General features: G+C 44.9%; 1 protein-coding gene across 1 annotated transcript in view; it reads right to left on the reverse strand.

Annotated features, from left to right (window-relative positions):
* LOC147711417 (polycystin-2-like protein 1) overlaps positions 1-15965 on the reverse strand; it is a 3079390-nt gene that overhangs the window by 2535222 nt on the left and 528203 nt on the right. Inside the window, 1 exon segment of the mRNA XM_086920165.1 lies at positions 15601-15854. Coding sequence (XP_086776291.1) covers positions 15601-15854 — 254 coding nt within the window.

A 15965-nucleotide genomic window follows, 5' to 3' on the forward strand; every position in this document is an offset into this window, starting at 1 on the left:
CCATGTCCGTTATTGGACGGCAACCCATATCGTGACATAGAGGGATCAGTGGTGTTGATTGGGGAAGTCCCACCAAACTGCGAAGGAACCTGCACTGGATTTTGTACAGACTTGAAAGGTCCATAAAACCCCATAGCTCTGCCCCGTACAATGTTGCAGCATTAATTTTAACATCATAAATTTGTAAAGCCGGGGCTACCCTTTTGGTAATCGATTTCTTTTGCTCCCGCAAAAGACAGCCAGTGAGTTGGGACAGTTTTAAATGCTGGGTCTCTATTTGTGGTTTCCAGGACAATCGGCAATCCAGAGTGACCCCCAGATACGTCATCGTGTCAACTTGTTCTAGGTTAACCCCATTAAGTTGTACACTACTACGTATGGGTTTTTTCCTGGAGAAAACCATAAATTTGGTTTTCCCCACATTTATCTGAAGGTCATTACGGTTGCAGTATTCCTCAAAATGATTTAGTGCCCTCTGCAGACCCCCTCTCGTCTTAGATAAGAGGAGGGTGTCGTCCGCAAAGATCAGCAATGGGAATTTTGTCCCCGCCAGAGACGGAGCATCGGTGTTGATTGACCCAAAAAATTTCACTACCTGGTCTATAAAGAGCAAAAATAAAGTGGGTGCGAGAACGCACCCCTGGCGGACTCCTCGAGAGACTGGAAAAGAGTCTGTAAATTGGCCTTGTGCCCCCCATCTGACCCTAGCGAAATTATCTTCATGTAGTCTAAAGATAATTTCCACTAACTCCCCCGGCATTCCTAGGTCCCTTAGAACCTGCCATAGCTTACCCCTCGGCACCAAATCGAATGCTGATTTTAGGTCTATAAATGCAGCAAAGATGGTACCGCCGCCAAGTATAACAAATTTCCAAAAAATCATGCAAAACCTCAGGACCTGGTCTATGGTGCTTGTACCGGGTCTAAAGCCCGCCTGTAAAGGGGATAAGATTCCTTCTATTTCCATCCACCCATGGACCCTCACCAAAATCATGCGGGCAAAAACCTTTTGGAAGCAATCAATTAGGCTAATAGGGCGATAGTTTCCTGGGTTTGTTCTATCGCCCTTTTTGTGTATGGGGAGTATCTCCGCCCCTTTCCAAGTCTTGGGAATGTGGGCACCTCTCGCAATGATGTTGGCTATATATGTTAAATAAGGTACCCAGAGACCTGTATTTGCTTTAAAGAGGTCTGCCGGGATTTGGTCCAACCCAGGTGCCTTCCCCCTCTTTGTTAGCCCCAATGCATATTCTGTTTCTGCTTCGGTGAAGGACAGGGTCAAATTGCCAGAAGTTGTTACCGGCAGCATAGCCAGTCTGGACGGGGAGTCAAAGGCTACCGGACAGAATTGGGTAGAGTAATATTTGATCCAGTCTTCCGGGCAAACATGGTTGGATGGAGTACGAGACTCACCATCCTTTCCACATTTGACAATGTCCCAGAATTTGACCTGGTCGTTCGATTTACTGGCTTCCAGAAGATCTGCCCAAAATTCGTCTTCCCATTCCTTTTTTGCCACCCATTGTACTTTTTTGTACCTTTTCCTAGCCTCTTTAACGGCACAAGAGTCTCTGGTTTTAACTTTTTCTATGAGATGGCTATGTGCCTCTCTACATTTTCTATTATACCATTTACTTCTTGGGGGGTTCAGATGCCCAGTATTATGATTACATGGCTTTGATAGAATAAATTTAAGTTCGGAAAAACATTTGTCGTGAAAATCCATCAATTTATGTAAATCATCCTGACCCTTTTCAACAGCAACAGACTTCATTTTGTTTAGAGCACATGTCACCACATTTTCAATGTTGGACTGAATTGTTACATCATTTGAAATTAGTGACCACTTCACTCTCCTCCTGTCATTTGATATAGTTATCACCCCTAGACCCCTAGGATCAGGTTCCCTTAACCTTGTCTGATCACTCGTTAAAAATTTCAAGGACAAGGGGTTATGGTCACTCTCAGGTCGTATTATAATTTCCATATCATTGATTACATTCCAATGTTCCATTTTTATAAAGATGTAGTCGATGCGACTCTTCCTCACACCATTATCAAAGGTAGGATTTGCTCCAAAATCTGATTTTGTGCGACCGTTCACGGCCCTTAGTCCCCATGTGAGGCAGAAGGCTGTCCAGTTCAGGGCGGCCTCCGTTGTTTTGACTAAAGTTTTATTGGAAAGTTCAGGGATTTTCCACGTGATGTCTTCTTCGAACCCCCAGTTGTCCTCTGGCTGATATAAAGGCTCAATCGTGCAGTTGATGTCACCTGCTAGCATGATAAGGGAGGCTTTGTCCCAGCCCGTTAACAGTGTATCTAATTCGCCTATCAATTTGGGGCATCTGCCGCCGGGGAGACCTCTGGAATATATGTTAATAATGAGCAAATCCTGCCCCCCTGCATTGCTCAACCTTACAGCCAGTATATCAGGGTTATCCACATATAGTTCAGAGGCTGAATAGCCCCAGGCCTGTTTAACCCATGTGGTTAAACCCCCGGACGCCCGGCCCTTTACACCCTTTACTGCCGGTTTAAAAAAATTTATATAGCCAGCCATGTAGAACGGAGCTGTAGCCCACGTTTCCTGCAGTAGTACCACCTCATAGTTACCTATAAATCCCAACCAGTCGTCAGAAACCAAGCGTGACTTGGCTCCAGCGATGTTCCAAGACACCAAGTGTGAAAGTAACAAATCTTATTCTGCGTGATTGTCACTAACAGAGAAGGGGGATTGGGGAATCGGTAAATGGTTGTTTGTTAGACCTGATTCTTCAGCCTTGGGGAAGGTGCCTTTAACCCCCAAAGATCCCCTTACTGACCTACTGCTATAGGCCATGGGCTGCTGCTGCTCTTCTACTGGTTCTGGGGTGTGGGTGAATGAGGTGTGGGCTCCTTCATCTTCCACTTGTGCTAGATTGGGTGACTGATTTGGTGCACATAGTCAGTCAACCCATTCTAGGTCAGACAGTGCATCAAAATGGTTGTAGAGGGGAGGATAATATGGGGGGTGATGGATTACGGGCTCTCGGGGTCTTCCCCCTTTGACTTTCCACGGATTATATCCCATATGGTTTGTTTGATGTGTGTGAGGATAAAAGTAGCCAAGATGTAAAGTCTGGACATCTCCCAAACGGGCAAATCTAGCTTTCCTTTGTATCCTATCCACTACCCATGGGTCTCTAAATGAAATTAAGATGCAGTCCCCTTCTAGGTCTTTTTCGCCCTTTCCAACCCAATCTACTCTCCTTACGTATAAGATTTCGGTGGGGGACGACGGAGGGAGTGGGCGATGTTTATTCAACCAGAATGTAACCTTGTTCCGCAGGTCCACCTGGGATTCTCTAATACCCTCTTTAAGTGGAGCCACTCCTGTTAGCACAATAGTATATTGAGCCGCTTCTGGTGGTAGGTTGACCCTCTGAGGCTTTCGTGTGTTTCTATTATCAAACCTCTTGTTCCTATCTGAGTATGGGGTTTTACTCAAAGCAGGGGCACTTGCTGGGGTGTTTTTTGATTGCTTAGGTGCAGCATTAGCTTGATGTTTTACCCCATGAGCGTTATTGGCTACCAATGCATGTTTGGCCTTCGGTGTGTTTTTAGTGGTAGCTCTACTTGTAGATGTTGTATTTGCCCCTGTTAATGGTTTCTTGTTAGTGTTTGTAGATAATGTCACTACGGGAATAGTTGTAGTTGTCCCTGTACTTTGGGTAGAACCCCCTTTTGGGATTGGGCCCCTTGGCTTAATGCCGGATAGATTTTGTAAGAGGTCCATATTAATATTAATTGCCGCTTCTAGAACATCTATTTTGGCGGACATTATCCTTATATTTTCTAGGGCCGGAAGCAGTAAATTTTTAACTATTGTTTCCATTTTTCCCAACAGGATGTCATCACTACTGAAGCAGGTTGGGCAAGGGTTAGAGGACCCTGTGTGGGCCAATGATGGACAATACACTATCGGGGGTATTTGGATGGACTGAGGGTGGGAGGGACTATTCACGGAATCTATTTTAGGTTGTTTCTGTGTCTTTCCTCCCTGGGGGCTAGATACATGTTTTCTTTTCCTTGGTGCCTGTTTGGTAGTTTCTAATGGCGAGGCAGGGGTACCAGGTAAAGCAGTGGCATTTAATTGAGAAGCTTCAAGCACAATAGACCCATCATCTTTCCCAATAGATTGGCTATTCTCATCTATGCTGGTCGCATTACTATTGGAGACCAAATCCATGTTTTCATGTATCCTAGGTGTAGTGGCTTCGATCCCATCTTCATGGACAATTATATCAGTATCTGATGTTGTAATACAATTAAAGGCTGCGTTAGTTAAAGGGCTTTTAACACGTGCTAGATCACCTATTGAGGAGCGTTTCCCAGTGACTAGGTCCAGGGACAGTCTATGTTCAACCAGTTCAATTTCTTTTTCCAATATGCCGGTTGCTCTGGTAATAAAAGCATCTAGGGGACCTGAAACAACCCCCTTCGAAGTTTGAATGTGCACTAGGCGCTGTTTTCCAGATCTAAGGGCCATTTTTAGGGGCGGATGTTTAAGCCTCTTGATACGTATTCGCAAGAATATTAAAACAAAATTTCACCAATTCTGGACCCAACCCAACCTCGCCCGACCACGGACGGCCACAGACGGTCCCGCCCTTGTCCCGGGCTTCTCCCGGCGCCCTCCCGCGCGCTCCCGCGCAGCGGGGAAGTCACTTTGTTTTTATAACTGGGAGAGTGAGGGATGGGGGGCGGAGCCGGCAGGGAGAGCAGCCCAGGTGGTGACGGGCGCGCGGGGGCTCCTGGTCCTTGGAGTCCCCCGCTGGAAGCTCGCAGCCCTGCCGGTCAAAGGAAACGCCCAAACCTTTGGTCAAAGATGGAGTATTAGCAGGGCTGTCAACCGCGCAGCGGGACCCGCGAAGCGGGTCCGGCCAGTCGTTGCGGTGACAGCAGTACCAGCGGCAACAGCGAACAGGGAGCCAAGTTCTTCTATGAAATCCAGGAGGTGAGGCTTGTATGAGAAGGAATCCACTTGTCCAGTATCCGGCCGCCCGTTAAAACAGGGATGGGGGCGGAGCCGGCAGGGAGAGCAGCCCAGGTGGTGACGGGCGCGCGGGGGCTCCTGGTCCTTGGAGTCCCCCGCTGGATTTGTAATACACTCTTTGAGAGTTTTTATACTTCATTTTAGTTTCTGCACAAAAATTCTGGTGCCAAGCTCTCTCAAGTTTTTTGCAGGTTGTTTTCATGGTCTGCAATTCTTGGCTAAACCAGGGAGCAGCTTTTTTTAGTCTCCTGGCATTGGTCATGAGACGACTAGGGGCAGTAATATCGAGGGCCTTGATTACGATATTATTTAGGTTGTTGCTAGCTGCTTCACAGTCTTCTCCTTTAGGAGGGCCCTCCTCCTGGGTAATTTTAATAAAAGATTCTATAGAAAAGCTCTTCCATTTTCTACGTTTATACCGCAGAGATTGGTGTTGGAAATGCTCAGTTCTGTCCAATTGAATCGTGATCGGGATAATGTAGTGATCCGACCAAGGTATGGGTATAGGCTCTAAGGTGTGAACTCCCTGCCAATTACTAAAGATAGGATCCAGTAGGTGACCTAATTGATGAGACCGTTCCTTGTTTTTCATTTCAAATTGAACCGAAAGAAGCTCCGTTTGAATCTCAGAGGCATAATTATCTATGGATCTTCAAAATGAGCATTGAGATCACCTAGCACTAGAAGTCTGGATTTTCTAAGTGCTAAGTGGGTAATGGCTTCCATTAAAGTAGAGGTAAAATCATACATTCTGCCAGGTGGGCGATAAATCAGGATGCCCGATACGGAGTGGTTGGGGCCGGTATTAATTGTAAAGGATCCAGCTTCACTGTGATCGATCTGTATAGGAGCTAAGGAGCAGACTAGAGGGGCTTTCGTGGCTATGGCAATGCCTCCCCCCCTACCGTCTTTTCTGTCTAATCTAGAGAGGGAGTAGCCGTGGGGCATGGCCTGGATAATGTCGGGGTCTGAATATTCATCTAACCAGGTCTCCGTCAAGAATAGAATGTTAAGATTTTGATCCTCGAGTAGATGAAATATTTCGAGGGCGTGCTTGCGGAGAGATCTACAATTGAGTAGAGCTGCTTTCATGGAATGACCCCTGCTTGTTGTTGGAGTGTGAATCATGGGATCAAAGCTACACCCTGTACATTTACTTAACGACTGGGCGGTCATGGCATGCCTACAAGCTGCAGGCATGTCAGGTTGGAGATCAAGCAGAGCATGTCTGCCATACCTTATAGTGGTTGGTGTAGATGAACCAGGGTCTATGGCCCCGGGCCCCGTTCGGCCGCGGACGGGCGCTGACGGGCTTGCCTTAGGCGCGCCTTCGGCGAGCAAACGGCGCGCCCGCTGCGCTCGTCCGCTGCGCTTCCGGGGGAAGCACATATTTATAGAATGAAGGGGGTGTGGCCTAAGGGTGGTGGGCGTGGCCACAGTGCTTCCAGTCAATGTCGTCAGCCGTGGAAAGTATCCCCTCTCAGCGCTAAGGTCTGCTGCACTGGGGGTACACTGGGCGAGTGGCAGGTAGGATTATCGATTTTAATAAACACAGTATCACACAATTGTTAAAAGTTTTAAAAGACACAGCAGTCTTCACAAAATCTCCCGGCTTTCCGCCTCAGGAGCTCACCAGTTCTCTAGTCGCGCTAGTGCATCAGCGCGCCTAAATAGCGAGTAAGGGGGCGTGGCCTAAGGGTGGTGGGCGTGGCCGCAGTGCTTCCAGTCAAGGTGACCTGTTGCGGGTCAATACAGAGGTATGGAGCAGACTTATTGCCTCACTCCTGAACGAGGCCGTGATGGGAGGCTGTCTTCCTGACTCCTGGAGGGGCGCAGAGGTCGTCCCGATTTTCAAGAAAGGCTGTCGGGACGACCCTGCTAACTATCGCCCAATTAGTTTGCTCGACTCCACCCAAAAGGTAGCGGGCAAAGTAGTTTTAGGCAGGATCTTGCACTGGGCTGAAGAAAATCAGGTACTGTCAGACTTCCAGGCTGGTTTTAGATCAGGAACTGGTACCATTGAACAGACATTTCGCCTATTAATGCTTTATTGGAAAGTGGTCGTATTGGGCAAACGCAGTCTGTATCTCGCATTTATAGATTTACGGACTGCCTTTGACCTGGTCCCACGTGACCAACTGTGGAATGTCTTAGGGGTTTTGGGTATCCCTCCGTATCTGCTGGGTTTGCTTATTAAGTTCCATGAAAGCAACTTTGCACAGATCAGGTGGGGAGATCAGGGGCAAAAAACATCTCGCATTCCTGTAGATAGGGGTGTCCGCCAGGGTTGTGTGCTAGCCCCCACTCTGTTTTCACTCTACGTTAACGGAGTGGTGGAGCACCTTCTCCAACACCCAGCTGATGCACCCTCCCTGGCTGGCAGAAAAATACCCACCCTCCTATTTGCAGATGACACCCTCCTGATCTCAAAAACCCCGATAGGCCTCCAAACGTTGCTTTCTAGTTTTAAGAATTTTTGTGACTCTAAGGGCCTTGTCATCAATGTAAGCAAAACCAAATTCCTTGTCCTAAACCCCCCTAGGAAAACCGTCATCCCTCCCACCCTAGACTCAGTGCCACTTGAAAGGGTAAAGGAGTTTGATTATTTAGGCATCCGACTCTGTGACTCCATGAACTGGAAGGCTCACCACCAAAAAGTCTTTCTGACCCATAAGAGGGTTACAGGGGCCCTGCTAAAAGAACAACGTGCCTCGCCCCTTAAACCGATTGGGGTGATATTAGACATCTATAGGGCAAGGATGGTGAGTGCGGCGCTGTATGGGTCGGAATTGTGGGGTGTCCAGAGAGTTGACACCTTGACACATCTTGAAAACAATTTCCATAAAGATCTCATGAAGCTACCACACAGCACCTCTACACTCCCACTCCTATTAGATTCAGGTACACGCCCAATAAGCGAGCAAGCTAGGCTACGTCCCCTCTTATTGTGGGCTCGAATATGGAATGTACCAGAACTGTCCAGTTATGCTGAAGCCCTAAGAGAACTCCTTTCATTACCCGGCTGGTACAAGGTCGGCTGGCTCAGGGAAGTTAAGCGGCTTCTCTGTGAACTGGGCCTTGGAGACGCCTGGGTCAATAGAACAGCCCCACCCAAACAGATGTTAAAGAAATTATATTGGTCTTGGGTGACAAACGAGAGAATGAGCAATTCTAAATTATGCAGATCTGCTGTAGAGTTTCTGTTATTCAAGGAGCGCCCCTTCAGAGAACCTTATCTGGACTTGATCCTTAATCCGAGGGATAGGTCATTGTATTTTAAATTCAGGGTGGGAGTTCTACCTTTAGGGCAGATGACAGCAAGTTGGAAGCCACCGCTGCAAACTACACCGTATTGCCCTTTTTGCGAGAAAAGGGTTGAGTCTATTGCCCATCTAATGTTTGAGTGTTCAGCCTATGCAGCCCCTCGGTGCAGATGGCTGAAACCACTATGCAGGAGCCTTGGCACTAGATTGCACCTGGAGGCTCTACGCATCTTACATTCTGATGCTCGCCCTTTGTTCGCCTGTTGCCTGGCAAAATTCCTGGGTTGGGTATGGCGGATAAGATCCGCGAGGAAACTGTTTCTCCAGTAACACGATCTGTTTGATTCAGTCCTTAGCTATGTTTACAATTTTTGGGCAAATGAACTCCTTTTTATGATATTTTTTTGTTGTTTATAAGAAATCGAAGAATTGTTAAAATGTATAATGTGCTCAGAGGGATGAATTGTCAAATTGTATTGCATTTTTAACTATTTTTGTACTGTAATGCTTTTATGATATGATAAATATATCGAAATAAAGCTATTCAATCAATCATATTAATAAATACATATTTGTATAAAAAAAAATATATATATATAGATATATGGTAATCTAGTTGCCCGATTACATATATATCGAATTTTTTAACAATAGTGCCAACCTTTTCATTAAAAATTCTTTTTTGGTGACACACTGTTTTTATATTTGTCCCTTTCCTATTATTTCTGGACACTTCTACCTGGACCAGAGGTAGCCTCGGGTGAGGCAGGCATACCGCACGTTATTTGACTACCCTATGAATATGCCATGACGCCTGACGGGGCGGATAAAAGATACACCGCATCGACTAAATCAGGCTGTCTATGAGGGTTTTCAAAGACTAACCGAAGGTTTAGTAGACACCAGTGTCCATTCCCTTTTGATTAATTCAGTATCTAACTAGGGGAACTGAATGGACCTTGAATCCTCTTCCCTCCTTTTTGATAGAAGCCCCTAGCAGGGTGCCTGACCCCCATGAGCCACAGCTATGGGGCCAGAGAAGCACATGTGGTGCCTCCCCCCAACATCCCGGTCCCCTGTATCAGGCACCTCACAATGCCTGGCAGATGGTGCATGGATGTTTGAAAAAATTCTCTTTTCAATTGTGGCTTGTGCTGTGGCCCTTTTCTGGGCCCACAGAAAGACGCAAATTGAAAAATGCATGTTTCTGAACACCTTCCGGCGATCACGTTGTAAGATGGAGGGTGGAGCCACTGACTACATGCAAGGTGATTTCATCCCGATACGATGGAGGTCGGACACTTGTCCGACCACCACCTTAATGAGGGCCTCTGTCTTGGATTACTATGTCAAACCTGCCTCCTCACATGGTGAATCTTTTCAGACAGGTATGGTGCTGAGATGGTTGTTACTCACTTGATGCTAGCACAGCACATCATGAAAATATTACTCCTCATTAGGAGTACCAATTATTCCATCAGGTTAGGGGTGATGCAGATGTTCAGTTCAGTTCAAAAACTTTTTTGTGGCTAGTTATAGCCATAAAAGCACAATCATATTCAACAAAAATCAATACAGATCGGGTTTGAGATAAACAATTCATGATATACAAAGGGATTTGGGCATGATAAAAAATGACAGTCAATAAAATCGTCATTATGGGACTAGATGGTTGTAAAATACAGTTATAAAAATATAAATTACAATTCAGTTAATTAAGAATTTAAAAACAATAAAAACTTTAAAAGGAAGGATGATGGCTGTCTATTTCACTTAAGTCCCAGAGCTTCCAGCTCGGTATACCTCCTCAGCCCCTCCATGTAAGGACTCCAACTATATATCCAAGTAATCAGTTTAGAAGGACTTGGAGCGCTTTTTAATAGCTTTGCTGTTCCATTTTTAACAAATTTATACGAATTAACCACATAGAAAACAGGAACTTAGATACAGAGACAACATATACCGGGTCGGTATTCGATTTTAAGATTCTAAAAAAGTCAAGGTAGTTCCTGACGCCCAAGTTCCTACATAACTGAATAATCCATTTACGCCTGGGATATTTGTATGCATCACAGCAAAGCGTAACATGGATTAAAGTTTCTTCCTCAGTCTGAGACCCAGGGCAAAGATGAATGGAATCTCCCGCCCACAAGTTAGTAATTGCAAATAGCGGGAGAGTACCAAATCTTAACTGTAAAAGCAGCTTCTTGGCTAGGGTCGGACAAATGATGTCCAGAGCCTTTTCGAATTCATAGTGGCTCTTAAAATCAAAAAATCTGTAGGTCAGACTGGAAAGATTCACAGACTGAAACAGTTGGGCTAATTTATGCTCCTTCAGTACCTTTGCCAGCGATTTCTTGGAAATAGCTGGACAAGATGCTTCGGGATCTGACCACATACTTTCCAGGCCGGATGTCCTAAAAGAATCTCTAACATAAGAAAACCAGGGTATACTACCTGCCCCAAGCGTAGACAACACAACTTTTAACTCATTCTTATAACTAACCAGCTCAGGGGTACTCCACAGACTCCGCCAGTACAATAGTGGTCGGGTGGAAATAATGTTCGCTACAGGAACAATATTTAAATCCATCCTGAGCGGGACAATAGGGGTACTTTTGGGTAAGGTCAGAATGTGTATTAGGATGTTATTTTCCGTGACTGTCAGGGCATTCCGTGGCTTGTGCCCCCACAGTTCTGCCCCATAGAGAGATGTTGACCTTGCTTGCACCTGTAAATTTCCAACGGAGGTCTTACATTTTTAGCAACGCAACTCCTATGGACTTTTAGAATGCCCCCAACTGCCTGGGTAAGTTTTATGTTGGCCTTAACCAGCTGGTGGTCCCACCTCATTTTTTCAGTCAGTGTGAGACCCAGATATTCGAAGGTAGGGACCCTTTCAAGTACTCCATGTTCTAACTGCGGATGTGGACAGTTAGTAGATTTAGGATTAAAAACCATGTATTTCGTTTTTTTTATATTAATCACAAGATTCCTTTTTTGGCAGAACTCTGTGAACTGGTTTAAGACGCGCTGCATACCCCGAGCTGACTTAGACAGCAACAGGGTATCATCCGCAAAAATTAAGGCGGGAAAGCTAGTCTGGGCCAATTTGGGGGAGTCTAAGTCTTTGGCAGTGAGTAAGACATCTATCAATCCAATTAGGAAGAGGGAGAACAGGGTCGGCGCCAACACGCAACCCTGCATCACCCCCTTCTTGACGGAGAACAAGGCTGTCAGTTGTCCATTTCTACCTGTACCTAACTCTTGCATAGGTGCCTTCATGTAGCAATTTAAGCTGGTAGCATAGATATGGTACCCCCATTGTCAACAAGATTGTCCAGAGTTGACATCGGTCCACCGTATCAAATGCTGGTCTAAGGTCAACAAAGGTTAAGTATAGACTCCCACCCTCCAATACAACATGCTTCCAGTATATTAATTGGAGCCTAAATGGTTGGTCTATAGTGGAGGTTTTGGCCCTAAAGCCTGCTTGCAGTGAAGTAAGCATATCATGGTCACTAATCCACTCCTGCAGTCGCTGTAGGAGTACCCTAGCGTACACTTTTTGTGAGACATCAATGAGGCTAATCGGCCTGTACGGTGGAGCCTTTTTTTAAAATGGGAATAATCTCAGCCCCGGACCAAGTGCTAGGTATTTGGAGTCCCTGTAAGATTGCATTAAATAATAAATTTAAATAAGGGACCCACACAACCTGCTCACTTTCAAACAGGTCACTGGGGATCCGGTCTAGTCCTGGGGCTTTATTCATTTGGAGCTTACTTAAAGCTGACCTTACCTCAACCACCGTACAAGGTGGTATATGCCAGGTAGGGTCTGCTAACAGCAAAATCGCTGGCAGCTCACATTGCTCCTTTGGTAGTGAAGAATAAAGATCTTTAAAATATAGACACCATGTCTCTTCTGGAATGTTTGGATCAACACAGGATTTTCCCTCACTACTCCCTGTGTGAACCAAATTCCAAAAAGCCCTAGGGTGTTTTTCGTCTAGGGAGGAATTAATATCTAACCATCTATTTTTTTCCCATTCGGATTTTGCAATGTTGGTAATTCTTTTAAAATCAGCCCTCGATGCCTTTATAGTGACAGAATCTCCAGGTTTTAGGGATGCTAAGAGGGTTCGCTTAGCAACCCAACAGTCCCTGGTAAACCACTGGTTGTTTGTACTACGGGGTTTACCTTTGTTTGGCTGTATACTGTAAAAGAAATCCTCTAGGGTTGCGCACATCTCCTGGTGGATTTTTCCCAGATCATTCCCAGTGGTACTATCCAGGCTGTTCACTTGGACTGTGGCTGCCTGTTCAATGAGTGGAATGATCGCATTGTACATTTTTGCAACAATATTTTGAGTTTGAATAATTTTTGCCCAGCGAATACGACTCCCTCCTTTAAGTATTCTAAGGTCACTTCGGGGCTGGAAACTAAAACCTTGATCTGTATCACCTACCTGGAAATCTAGCTTGATGGTCAATGGGTTGTGATCACTTTCCATGCGCACCACAACCTTAAAATCTACCACTTTGTGCCAGAGTTCCAAGCTAATTAAAAAGTAATCTATCACAGATGCCTGATCTAGTGTTTTAAAGGTTGGGAGACTAGGATTATCATTCGGGAAGCGCCCATTGCAGGCCCTTAATGAGGAGGATAGTGTAGGGGTGGTCATTTGGAGCACTAGAGGTGTACAGGTCTTAACCTCATAGGTGTTAGGGGGTGGAATAGACCAAATCGCATCTTCTTCTACAGTAATCGATTTAAGCGCTCCCTTGAGGGGTTCATAGTGGCAATTAAAATCCCCCCCCCAATCAAGAGAGTCGCACCTCCCGGTAAAGATTTCAATAGGATATCCAATAGGACCAGAGATGGAGAAATACCACTATAGTGAACGGGTCGGGAATAAATATTAATTAGTGCCAGTTTTTGTTGGTTTTAAAGGACAAAAGAATACAGATTATGTCTGACGACATGGTATTGATTCTTTTAACCACGCATTCAATGTGAGTTCCTATCCAAATGCACATCCCCTCTGAGGGTCTGCCTCTGGGTCCCTTAACTGCAGGTTCGGAGTAGGTCACATAACCCACCCGATGAATCGAGTTTAGGGCCCACGTTTCTTGAAGGAGACAGATTCCAAAGTAATCTATAAACTTTCTCCAGTCTGGCAAGTCTATTTTAGCCATGAGGCCCGCAATATTCCACAGCAGTAGGGTAAGGCCTCCACTACAGCTCACTGGCTCCCTTCCAGGACTAGTAACGAGTCCAGGGCCCTCCAGTGGATCATTATCCACCAACCCATAATCAATAATGCCGAGGTGAGAAGAAGGCACCACTACTGTTACTAGAGAAGCTGATACCATAGAGGGTGAACTAGGGCTTTCGCCACTCAAAACCTGGATCCCAACCTCCACCGTTGGAGCATCCAAGGTTATACTTCTGCTTTCCTTAAACACCATTGGTTCGATTTTTGGGGGATCTTTATCATCGTTGCCCTCTCTCTTAATTCCGACCGCCATGTAAAGGTAGACAGAATAGGACTTATGGGGCCCCTAGCAGGGTGCCTGTCCCGCATGAGCCTCAGCTATGGGGCCAGAGAAGCACATGTGGTGCCTCCCCCCAACATCCCGGTCCCCTGTATCAGGCACAACACGATGCCCGGCACATGGTGCATGTATGTTTGAAAAAATGCTCTTTTCAATTGTGGCTTGTTCTGTGGCACTTTTCTGGGCCCACAGCAAGACACACATTGAAAAAGGCATGTTTCTGATCGCCTTCACGGCGATCGCGTTGTAAGAAGGAGGGTGGAGCCACCGACTACATGCAAGGTGATTTCATCCCGATACGATGGAGGTCAGACACTTGTCCGACCACCAACTTAATGAGGGCCTATGTCTTGGATTACTATGTCAAACCTGCCTCCTCACATGGTGAATCTTTTCAGACAGGTATGGTGTTGAGATGGTTGTTACTCACTTGATGCTAGCACGGCACATCATGAAAATATTACTCCTCATTAGGAGTACCAATTATTCCATCAGGTTAGGGGTGATGCAGATGTACTTCTTTAAACCATGCTGGGAAAGGTACTAATGTTCAGTAAACTCTTCAGTGTAATTTGTCTGAACTTGGGAAATGTGGCGAGATGCATATAACCACTGTCAGGTGGGAGATGACAAAACAAATTATTGTATTGCTGTTCTTAAGTCTTATTTCGAATGACAATATATTATTCTGTGGAGAAGAGACCATTGATACTAGGCTGTTTGTGATTACTTGACAATATTGGTTATGATTTAGAGGCTGTTAATAAAATGTAACTAATTTCATTTTTGTGGAATGTTGCAATGTGAATTGTTTCAGGTTCGAACATCTGGGTCTGTTTGACACCATTGGCAAAAAAGTCGAATTCAGCCTTTATCTACTTAACTTTACGTAGATACTCACGATCCATGGTTGGAGAGTGAGGTGGTATTTGAGGTGCTTGATTTTTTTCTGAATACTTTTTTGTAGGGTATTGTCTTATGAGTGAGTCTTTGCACTGTTTATTACCAGATGTTGCTGATGCAAAATTTAAAATGAGACACTGCCTATATGTTCTTAACTTCTCAAACTATTCTTTGAACTAATATCAACTTAAAATACTTAGCCTTAAGAAAATAGTATCTTCTTTTCCCAAAACAATAATGTGAAGGGTACCACATTAATCCATTCAAAAAAGTAACATTAACCACATATTATAATCCAATATTACTAACAATTCTGGCACAAACAAACCAACCAAGAATAAAAAATCGAGACAAGACTATTCATTGGGCGGCCAAATAAAAAGCATTCAAATCTCATATGGAACTGTGCTCCCTGTTTCACAAAATTCTTCCACATAGTTGCAGACAAACGTATTTTCTCAACCTCCCTCGTAAATATGGTGAAGCCATGCGTTTCTGAATAGGGGGAGTGAGGCGTTAAGACATGACGGCTAGCGCCTCCCTCTGCCACTTCAGTGGTGTATATATACCCCGAAAATCCCCAAAATCCAAATGGTATGTTAACCAATCCAGTTTTAATTTCCACTGTTAAATTTTGGCAATACGGACCTGCCAAGATATAACCACAGCTGAGGTATTTGATGCATCCGATAATTATCGGATGCATTAAATACAGCTAAACTCGTAATCCCCCGTGTGTAAAAAGGGGTTTACCCACGGTTCGGTGTTAATTAATCAGAACCAGAATGTACATTTGTAAATGCCATGCCAGAGAAAAAATGAAAATAGTAATGGACTTACGCTGTCCCATTTAGTAGTCCAAATATGTTTGTGTCCTCTTTTTCTTTAGAATACACATCATAACATCCAGAAATATCATCCCTGAAATCTGTGTGCACAACGCAAGAGTTATTTTGGACTTTGAGTTGCCGAATTCGGGGAACACCGAGCAATAAATTCTCATAGTAGATGAACGACTGGGTGCTCTGGTCCAATGACTGGTTGTTGTACCACTTTGTCCAATAAAGTCCGTCCAGCAGGGGACCTTGTGCAAACTGAAACAAGAGACCAAAAATATGAGTTAATTTTAATAAGTTATTCATTTGTAATGTGACATTTTGTCAGTACAGTCGTAATTAAAATTGTATGTCGTACTTTACATCCTG

Source organism: Lissotriton vulgaris, chromosome 5, assembly GCF_964263255.1.
Source record: "Lissotriton vulgaris chromosome 5, aLisVul1.2, whole genome shotgun sequence".
In the NCBI taxonomy this organism is placed as follows: Eukaryota; Metazoa; Chordata; class Amphibia; order Caudata; family Salamandridae; genus Lissotriton; species Lissotriton vulgaris.